General features: G+C 50.6%; 1 protein-coding gene across 1 annotated transcript; it reads right to left on the reverse strand.

The window, feature by feature from the left end:
- Nucleotides 1–2223: 2223 nt before the first annotated feature.
- Nucleotides 2224–5415, reverse strand: Klf1 (KLF transcription factor 1). The gene is made up of 3 exons (XM_057754090.1): nt 5289–5415; nt 3872–4691; nt 2224–2826 (listed from the first exon to the last, which is right to left on the reverse strand). The coding sequence occupies exons 1-3, from the start codon at nt 5373–5375 to the stop codon at nt 2651–2653; spliced, it is 1083 nt and encodes a 360-aa protein (XP_057610073.1). The 5' UTR covers nt 5376–5415; the 3' UTR covers nt 2224–2650.
- Nucleotides 5416–10667: the final 5252 nt, after the last annotated feature.

Below are 10667 nucleotides of genomic sequence, written 5' to 3' on the forward strand. Positions count from 1 at the left end.
TTTGGGTGCCTAAGCAGACTCAATTTTTCTTTCCCTTTCTTTTTTTTTTTTAAATTTTTATTTATGGTTTGTTTGAGACAAGATCTCACTGTGTAGCTCACAGAGATCTGCCTCTGAAAAACTGTTTTAAAAGCATGCACCAATCACCCTGGCTTTTTTTTCCCTGACAGTTTTCTGATTCCTTCTCTGACCTCTTAACACCGTGGTTGACCCTTGCATTCCTGACCTTCCTGCCTCTACCACCCAAGAGCTCAAATCACAGAGTCGCTCAACCACATTGTATATATGTGGAGGCCAGGACAATTTGTGGGAGTTTCCCCTTCCACCGTATGGGGCTTGGGGAATTGAGCTTGACAGTAGACACCTTTACAGGCTGAGTCTTCTTATTGGTTATTATTTTTTTGAGCCAGGGTCTCATTGTAAGCTCAGGCTGCCCTGGAATTCTCAACCCTTGCTCAGCCTCCTGAGTGAGGGCTGAGGTTATAAATATGAGCCATCCTTCCAACTTCTTAAATATTAGCTATGTGCATCTGCTTGTGCCCTCGTGAGTTTTGCATATCACGTTCAGGGTGGGTAGATGTCCAGAGGTGTTAGACCCCTGGAGCTGGACTAACAGGTAGTCATAAGCACTCTTTGGGTGCTGGGTATGAATTCAGGGCTCCTAGAAGAGCAGTAGGTGCTTGCGACCACTGAGGCATATCTCCACCCTTGCCCCTTTCACTCTGTAGCCAAGGGTAACTAACTTCTAACTTACCACCTCCCTGTCTCACCCTCGAGAGTGCTGAGATTCCCAGTGTGAATGGGTCACCACACCCCGCTGGCTCACCCTTGCTTACTTAGACACTTTGCTTGCTTTGTTTGTTTGTTTTTTTGAGACAGGGTCAAGATGGGGTTTCTCTGTGTGGCTCTGGCTGTCCTGGCTGGCCACTCTGTAGACCAGGATGGCCTCAAACTCACAGAGATCCGCCTGCCTCTACCTCCTGAGTATTGGTATTGAAGGTGTGCGCCACCATACCCGGTTTGGCGCATGGCCTTCTGCATCCTCTCTGTGTCTGTTCTGCAAGTTTTCTGGCCCTCCTTGTAACACTGACCAGGAGTCACTTTGGGTTGTGGCGAGGCAGGAATGCAGGGATTGTTGAGCACTCTGCCATAGCCTGTAGCACCATAGTCCTCGCTGGTCTGGAACTCACTACAGCTGAAGAAATCCACCTGCCTCCTGAATGCTCGGCCTAAAGGCCTGCAGCACCATGCTTCTCCCCCTTCCCCCCACCTTTTTTTAAAGACAGAGTCTCTATATTATGTAGCCCTGGTTGTCCTAGAACTCACTCTGTAGACCAGACTGGCCTTCAACTCAGAGATTCACCCAGCTCTGCCTCCCAAGTACTGGGTTTAAAGGCATGTACCTCCATGTCCAGCTTTTTGCTTTTGTTTTTATTTTTGAGACCTGAAGACAAAACGAAACGAGTAAATGACAAGATCTCTGAGTTCAAAGTCAGCCTGGTCTTCACAGTGAGTTCCAGCCAGAGCTATACAGAGAAACCCTGTGTCAGAAAGAGAGAAAGACAGAGCACTCAGGAGGCAGAGGCAGGATGATAAGATGATCTCTATGAGTTTGATGCCAACTTGGTCTGCAGAGTTTCAGGCCAACTAGGGCTACATAGTAAGATCATATCTTTTTTTTTTTTAAATATTTATTTATTTATTTATTATGTATACAATATTCTGTCTGTGTGTATGTCTGCAGGCCAGAAGAGGGCACCAGACCTCTTTACAGATGGCTGTGAGCCACCATGTGGTTGCTAGGAATTGAACTCAGGACCTCTGGAAGAGCAGGCAATGCTCTTAACCACTGAGCCATCTCTCCAGCCCCAGTAAGATCATATCTTAAGAAAAAAAAGGGAGCCGTGTGATGGTGGCACACACCTTTAATCCCAGCACTCGGGAGGCAGAGGCAGGCGGATCTCTGTCAGTTCGAGACCAGCCTGGTCTACAGAGCTAGTTCCAGGACAGGCTCCAAAGCCACAGAGAAACCCTGTCTCGAAAAACAAAACAAAACAAAAAAAAAAAAAAGGGAGATAGGGAGGAGGCAGATGACAGTTGTCAATGTCTCTGGGTTGACAACAGGTGATCTTGATGTAGAAGGGCTATGAAGGCTGCACTGCTGGGGGGGAGGTGTCATCAGAAGCGAATGTGTTTTAGACGATGTAGGAAGTGGGTGTAGAAAAGTCTCTCACCTGCTGGGGGCTCAATGCTCCTAATTTCCAGGCCCATGTTACAGTGAGGCTGACACCGGTTTTATACAGGAGAATTTAATAATACTAACAACAATCCCAGATGATAGACCGTGTGAAGGCCCCTTCTAGACTCTGGGAACTCTCACCCCACTCCACAAGACTCAGGGTCACTCCTGCACTGGTAAGGGTCCATCTGAGTTTATTTATTGGTGGTCTGTATTGCTGGGTCTGTGGGGCCATCAGATGTTTATGTGTGTCTCCCTGGGGACATGTGAGGATTCTGTTGAAGGCTCCTTTGCATTGTCTATGGGTCAGTTCTTGACCTGGGTAGGTCTGTAGGGTTATAAGTCCAATATTGGCCCATCCTTTGGAAGACCATCCTTGGATCCACTCTTGGGTCTGTGCAGGACCGAAGCTCAGAGGTGACGCTTCATATGCAAAGCTAGGTGGTCAGAGCGCGAAAAGGCACGTGGGCAGAGTCCGCAGCAGAAGGGTCGCTGGCCAGTGTGCTTCCGGTAGTGGCGCGTCAGTTCGTCAGAGCGAGCGAACCTCCAGCCGCAGCCATCCCAAGAGCAGGCATAAGGCTTCTCTCCTGAAGGATGGGGAGTTGTGAGTACCATGGTCCAAACCATCCAGCTCTGATTTGCATATTTGATGAGGTGGAGTCAGGTCTTAGGTTTATTCATCTAGCCCGCACAGTATAAAGAAGGGCGCACAGCCCTGCCCTCTGTGAGCCTGACCCTTTCCTGGACCTGCAGCTGCGATCCTGGGGTTTTCTCTTTTCCAGGCATCTACCCCACTTCCTTTGTTTTAGTCCCCTGCCTGAGACCTTATGTGGCTGCACCTTCGTTCTTTGTTCTCAGTGTTCCAGCTATCTTACGCCCTGGCAGAGCCTCCCGCTGATGTTCAGTCAAGGCCCTGTCTCCAGTGATTCCCCTCTTCCCATATACACCTGGCGCGTGGGCCTGCCGTGCTCGGGAGGTCCACAGCTGTCTTACAATCCTGGTATGACCTGGTTTCTCTTCCTATCCTGTCTTCCAGCGTTTCCTTCTCTTTTTCCAGCCCGCCTTATGTCTGGGACTGATTCTGCCTCCGGATCCCAGACGCTTCCAACCGGAGCATGCACATGAATATTGGCCATACCCTGAGTTCTGTTATTCCAAGCTTGTACCCTCCCCGGGTCGCCCCTCTAGTTCCTCCCCTCTGGCTACTCTCATCCTGCATTCTGCTCCTCCGCCCATCTCTAAAGCAGGTCTTACACATCAGCTTCTAACCCCGAAGTCCCCAAAATGTTCCCCAGGTCCTCTGTTTACACCCATTTACTTATCTGTCTATCTATTTATTTTTGAGATAGGATTTCACTATGAACCCCTAGCTTCTGGAATTCGCTATAATAGACCAGGTTAGTCTAGAAGTCACTGATACCCACCTGCCTCTGCCTCCTGACTTCCGGGGTTCGCCCACCCACATTTGGGTCTGGAATTGCCCCAAAAGACTTTAGCCAGAGAATCAGGATCCCGCTTCAGGCCTCTAGCTCTGGGGTCGCCTTTAGCCACGCCTCTGCCCACCCTCTGGTCCCACCCTTCGCTCCGTTTCCGGCTCCCGGCTCTGCCCCCACCACTCGGCTCCGCCCTTACCTGTGTGCGTGCGCAGGTGCGCCTTCAGATGCGAGCTTTTGGTGTAGCTCTTTCCGCAGCCCTGGTGCCCGCAGGTGTGTGCCGCTTGCCTCTTTCGTGCCAAAGCTCGCCGGCTGCGCTTGGGCGGCGCGGCTCCCGGGGACAGGCCTGCGTCTCCCGCGAGCGCGGTGGCCCCGAGTTCTGTGCCCACCGCCCCGGGCCCCAGACAATTCAGGAAGGAAGGGGGCGCGGTGGGGCCGGCAGAAGGCGCCGTGAGCCCGCGAAAGAGCTGAAAATGCCCTTGGTACTGTGGCGCGGGGTACAGCGCAGGGTACCCTGACAGCAGCCCGTAGGGGGTGCTGGGAGCCGTGGGCACCCCGAGCCCGGCCCGCGGGAAGAAACCGCCTGCCGAGCCCGCTCGCGAATCGGAGAATACAGGCTGCGCCTTGGGCACAGATCCCGGGGCCAGGTCAGGGCCCACGAAAGGCTCAGGGGCTGGGGCTCGCGGGGCGGAGTGCGCCCAGCCCGTGTGCTCCTCGGAGCCCAAAGACCCGGCCACCAACCCCTGGCCACCTGCATAGGCGCCCAGAGCCTCGGGCGGCGCGTACTGTGCCAACGGAGCCCCGCTGGGCACCAGAGCACAGGTCCTGGGAGTGCCTGGCGGCTCGGGACCTGGGAAGTTGGTAAGGAAAAGATCCGGATCCCAGGCACAGGTCACGTCCCTCTCATCGTCCTCGTCCTCTCCGGGAGGGGGCTGCGATTTCAGACTCACGTGAAGGGATGGCCCCGTCAGATCCGGGGGACCCGGGCCCAAATCCTGTGTCTCCTCGGGGCGCCACCACTGCGGGAGGGAGCGTACTGCTTGAATGGTGGGCACCCAGTACCTGGCCCTGATGCAGTCCCGGCTGCAAACACCGTTGGGGCAGGTTGGTCAAGGGGTTTGCGTACCTATCGCTTCCCCCACACTGTTCCCCTAACCCCCATCTCAGCTCCAGACAAGTCCATTAGGTCTGGCTAGAGACAGATAAGACACTTACCGAGAACAGCATTCAGGATGGGGGAAGGGGTCGCAGAGTTCAAAATGGGAGGCTAAGGGGCAGTCTTGACTCTTTCCCCTGGCCCTTCCCTGCCTTTTCACTTCTTCCAACAAGGGTAACATATCAAAGCCTGGGAATCCCAGGAAACCTTTATCTGGGGACTTTGTCTGAGGATAGCCTCTTAAGGCGGTGAGCTCAGAACTCAGCTTCCTGTTACAGAAACAGGCCTCACCTTTCTCTCAGATCCTTAGAACAGTACCCCAAGCCAGGCTCACCCCCCCCCCACTCCAAGAAAAAACCCTGAACAGAGAAGGATACTAAAGTAAGATAAAAGCCCGACCCCCAAGCACTATGCCCTAGGTCACAGCAAGACCACCTGCCCCCGCCCCCACTGGCCCCACCTTGAGGAAGTCCTCTTGGGTGTCCAGGAACTGGCCCAGCGTGGCGAGTGTACTGATGGAGGACAAGGCAGTCTCAGCTGCGGCCATGACTGGCTGATGTCCACCCTGGGCCTCAGGCCTACGTCTCCCTCTTCTGCCTCATGAGCTATGAGGTTTGGAGGGCTCCTTGGAGGGCTCCTTCTGTCCTCGTCTGATTGGCTGTCTTCCCTGATAAGACACAAGCAAGGCAGGGGGGTGGTAGCGATATGTGTGTTACTTTCAAGGGAACAGAGACCTCACCTTGGCCTGCTTGGGAACGGGTCCCTGAAAACCAATTCTGTATGTAAACTAAGTCAGAAGTCAAGGGATAGGGGCTCCAAAGTTTGGGGGTTCAGGTAAAGACCTGATTCCCACTTACCCTCCTCACCTCCCCCAGAGAAATGAGAGGCTTCCCTGGTCTGGGCACAAGTTTCCTTGGAGAAGGGGTAGACCAGGAAGGATAGATTTCTTGGGAAAGGACTTTGGGACCCTTTGACCTCCAACTGGGTTACTGTACCCCTCTATCCTCCCCAACAAACAGCACCAACGGTGGTGCTAATGGCGGGACTTGGCACCAGCTCTCTTTCAAGCTTTATCAGACAAACCAGATGTTTTAAGCTGCTATCAGGTAGGGGGCCCAGAACAGCCATAGCTCTATCCCTCCTTGAGCAGAAGGGCTGGGGGTTGGGGCCACAAATTATCTTGACTTTGAATTGCCTGAGTTGTGTTGGGGTCTGAGCCATTTAGCAAGAGGGAGCCCTTCAAATCAGTCCAAGCTTGGAGACTGAGGACCTTCACTGGAAACTCTATGGAGCTGACAGGAATGCTATAAACCCTGCAGTGTGGGTCCTCTGGGTGGGATAGGGCCATGAGATGGAAGCACAGCCGGTGAGCCATCAAGAGACCCCAACCCTGACTGGGCCCAGCCCCCCATGGTAAAGAGCCTGCAATTCTCATCCTCCATTCTGGTGCCACGGGAGTCAGGATAGGGAAATGGAGCGTCACTTATACCATACGGTCTCACATGCACCGTCCTTGCTTGGTATCCACAGGGAACATCAGATCCACTGTAGAAAATGGCACCTAGCCAGGCATGGTGGTGCACGCCTTTAATCCAGCACTCGGGATGCAGAGGCAGGCTGATATATGTGAGTTTGAAACCGTCCTGGTCTACAGAGCTAGTACCAGGACAGCCAAGGCTACACAAAGAAACCCCATCTCAAAAAACCAATAATAGCCGGGCGGTGGTGGCGCACGCCTTTAATCCCAGCACTCGGGAGGCAGAGGCAGGCGGATCTCTGTGAGTTCGAGACCAGCCTGGTCTACAAGAGCTAGTTCCAGGACAGGCTCCAAAACCACAGAGAAACCCTGTCTCGAAAAAAAACAAAAACAAAACAAAAAAAAAATCAAAAAACCAATAATAGCAAATAAAAACAAACATGTTCACTGAGTCTACATACACCCATTTATAGGCTTTAGTAATATTGTTTTTTGAAACAGGCTTCACATGTCCCAAGGTCTCTCTGCTGTGGTACCTGATACTTGGTGCATGACATCTATTATCATCCTCAAACTTGGGCCTTGGGACATTCCTTCAGAGGGAGAGAACTCCGCCGTCAGGCAGACTGGGGTGGACAGGAAGAGTTCACATAACAAAGTGCATTGTGTAGCCAGGTTGGCCTAGAACTCGTGATCCTGCCTGAGCCTCCTGACTGCCCATTTACATGGGTAAGTGCTGCCACACCCTGCTTTCCCATATACCTGTTAGTCACCTGCAGACTAATTACACTACCTAATGCACTGTCAGTGTTAGATAAATAGATAAGTGTTGTTGTGTTGGTGTGGGTTTGGCCTAGCAATTTGGGATACAGTCAGGTGAGCCTGCAGGCAGAATTCATAATGACAGTGGTGGTTGGTGAGGTAGCCACACAGCTATGCAGTTCCACTTACGCTCTGGTCACACCAAGCAGACTCGTGAGAATTCTCAAATGTGATGTCTTTAGAATTATTAAAGTCACACCTTCCCATCAAACACAGAGATAGCCTCAGGTACAAAAATAAACATGAGGGCCGGGCGATGGTGGCGCAACGCCTTTAATCCCAGCACTTGGGAGGCAGAGGCAGGCGGATCTCTGTGAGTTCGAGACCAGCCTGGTCTACAGAGCTAGTTCCAGGACAGGCTCCAAAGCCACAGAGAAACCCTGTCTTGAAAAACCAAAAAAAAAAAAAAAAAAAAAAAAAAGAAAGAAAAAAGTTTGCCAGGTGGTGGTGGCGCACGCCTTTAATCCCAGCACTAGGGAGGCAGAGGCAGGCAGATCTCTGTGAGTTCGAGGCCAGCCTGATCTACAAAGGGAGTTCCAGGACAGGCTTCAAAGCTACAGAGAAACCCTGCCTCGAAAAACCAAAATAAATAAATAAATAAATAAATAAATAAAATAAACATGAGGGTTTCAGATATGGTTCAGTTAATAGAATGGTTGCTGGCTGTGGAATATTCTTTTACACTGTAAATATATGTCCCTGTGATTGGTTTATTTTATTTATTTATTTGAGAAAGGGTTTCTCTGTGTAGCTTTGGAGCCTGTCCTGGAACTTGCTCTGTCTGTAGATCAGTCTGGCCTCAAACTCACAGAGATCCACCTATCTCTTGTCTCCTGAGTGTTGAGATTAAAGGTGTGCACCATCACCACCTAGCATGATTGTTTTATTAAAGAAAATGCTGGGAAAAAGAAGGGCGGAGTATGGAGTTGCTAGCAGACACAGAGAGAAGCAAGATGGACATACTGCACTGAGAAAAGGTATCAAGCAACATAGCAAAGCATAAATAAAAATATGGGTTAACATAAATGTAAAAGTTAGCTAATAATGAGCCTGTGCTATTGGCCAGGCATTTATAATTAATATTAAGCCTCTGTTGTTGATTTGGGAGCTACTGGCAACATAGAAACTTCCACCTGTAGCTGGCAACAATGAAGCCCTGGGTTCTATCCTCAGGACTGAATAAATTGAGCAAGTAATCCTAGCACACAGGAGATGGCTGCAGGAGATTCAGAAGTTCAAGATCATCCTCAGCTACATAATGAGTTCAAGGCTAGCCTGGAATATATGAGACTCTTTCTCAAAAACAAACAATGGGCCAGCCATTCCCCCTCCAGGTCTATATCCCAGAGAATCAATAACAAGTCTTCAAGCAAACGCTCATGCACCAGCGTTCACAGCAGCACCAAAGGAAGAGATGGTCTGAATGTCTGTGGACAGGCGGGTGGTGGTGAAGAATGCTCCCCGTACAGGGAGGAGTGCCCAATAATAGCACAGAATGAAGTGTTGATGCATATAGCTGGGCAGTCCTTGCTGGGCAAACATAAAAACCTAAGTTTTACTAGGTGAAGATTTATGACCCGTAGGGGGCTAGCCAGATCCCGTCTTAGTCAGTGTTTATTGCTGAAGAGACGCCATGACCGAGGCAACTCCTTCAGAAGAAAGCCTTTAACTGAGGGCTGGTTTACAGCTTCAGAGGCCTGGTCCGTTATCATCACAGTGGGAAGCATGGCGGCATGCAGGCAGGAGCTGGTGCGGTAGCTGAGAGCTGCCTCCTGATCCATAGGGTAAGACAGAGACTCTGGCTTGGCATGGGCTTTTGAAACCTCAAAGGCCACTCCCAGGGACACCTCCTCCAGAAGCCACACTTCCTAATCCTTACAATTCTTTCGAATATTGCCACTCCCTCGTGACTAGGCATCCGAATATATGAACCTGTCGGGTCCATTCTTATCCAAACCACCACAGTACCTTTGATAGGGTAAAGTTTTCTTTCTTTTTTTAAAAATTTATTATCATGTATAAAATGTTCTCCCTGTATGTATGCCTGCCCGCCAGAAGAAGGCACCAGATCTCATAGATGGTTGTGAGCCACCATGTGGTTGTTGGGAATCGAACTCAGGACCTCTGGAAGAGCAGCCAGTGCTCTAACCTCTGAGCCATCTCTCCAGCCCCTAGGGTAAACTTTTCTTAGGAACCCCAGTGCACAGTCAGCTTCACAGGAACTAAGGAGTAGAAGAGGCCAAGAGCTGCAGAATAAGGAAGGTAAACAAATGAAATACAGTCTCAGAACACCCAGGGTAACGATGAGATGTCTGTGGTATGGGGCTTAGAAGTGTTTGTTTCGTTGTTAAGGGTGAGAAGGGCCCAGGAAAGGGAGAGTCCGGGGAACACTGGGCCCCAGGCATCTGGGGATCCGTAAACCAGTGCTCCTGATCAGACACATTCCACTCTGCCAAGAGACCCAATGTAGCAGAGCTCCTGCCAGGGCCACGGCTCAGCAGTGGACTGCTAGTCCAGGGTCTATCAGTGAAGAGGGCCCGAGACCACGGCTCCTCCCAGAAGCACAAGCAGGGTGTGGGAGAAGTGCTCAGAGGAGAGGTGTCGACTAGAAGCTTGGCCTGGGAGTTAGGAAGCCTGGATCCAGCTGTGGTACCTGCTTGACACCTGGCCATAGAGGTCCACACAGCGGCAAGGCCCACTTGTTTTCTGCCATTGCTTTCTCAGTTGTCAGTGGAGTTGATGGCAGATGTGTAACTCAGAGACGGGGTGTGATGGTTAACGTCTCGTTTAACATCTAGACATACTATGCCTGAGGGACCAAAAAGCAAAAATATGCCTCTAACATGTTAGGCTCTAACTTGTATGTGCCCTAGCCATAGCCATCCACTTCCCCTTTTCCCAGACATTAAAGTCTATTCTTTTTTGTTTGTTTTTTTGTTTTCCAAGACAGGATTTCTCTCTGTAGCCTTGGCTGTCCTAGAGCTCACCCTGTAGACCAGGCTGGCCTTAAACTCACAGAGATCCGCCTGCCTCTGCCTCCTGAGTATTGGGATTAAAGGCGTGCGCCACCACCACCTAGCAAAGACTGTTTTTAAATCGACGGATCTTGGTTGTTCTACCAAGATAGTAGGTTATAAGACTAACTGCTGTTTCTGCTTTTGTAATCAAACTTGCTCACTCTGCTAAAATAGATGACTAGGGCAACTGTAAGAAACATGTTAAAACTAGAGCCTGTTGGGGGGCCGGAGAGATGGCTCAGTGGTTAAGAGCATTGCCTGCTCTTCCAAAGGTCCTGAGTTCAATTCCCGGCAACCACATGGTGGCTCACAACCATCTGTAATGAGGTCTGGTGCCCTCTTTTGGCCTGCAGACATTCGCACAGACAGAATATTGTATAAATAATAAATAAATAAATATTTTAAAAAATAAGATTAGAGCCTGTCAACTTGTAGGCAGAATACATAAAATCTTGTGGTTTTGCACTTAGAAGCCTTGGGGCTGATGTGGCTAGGGGCTGCATCTTGGGAGCACTCTTGGCCA

Source organism: Chionomys nivalis, chromosome 21, assembly GCF_950005125.1.
Source record: "Chionomys nivalis chromosome 21, mChiNiv1.1, whole genome shotgun sequence".
Lineage (NCBI taxonomy): Eukaryota > Metazoa > Chordata > Mammalia > Rodentia > Cricetidae > Chionomys > Chionomys nivalis.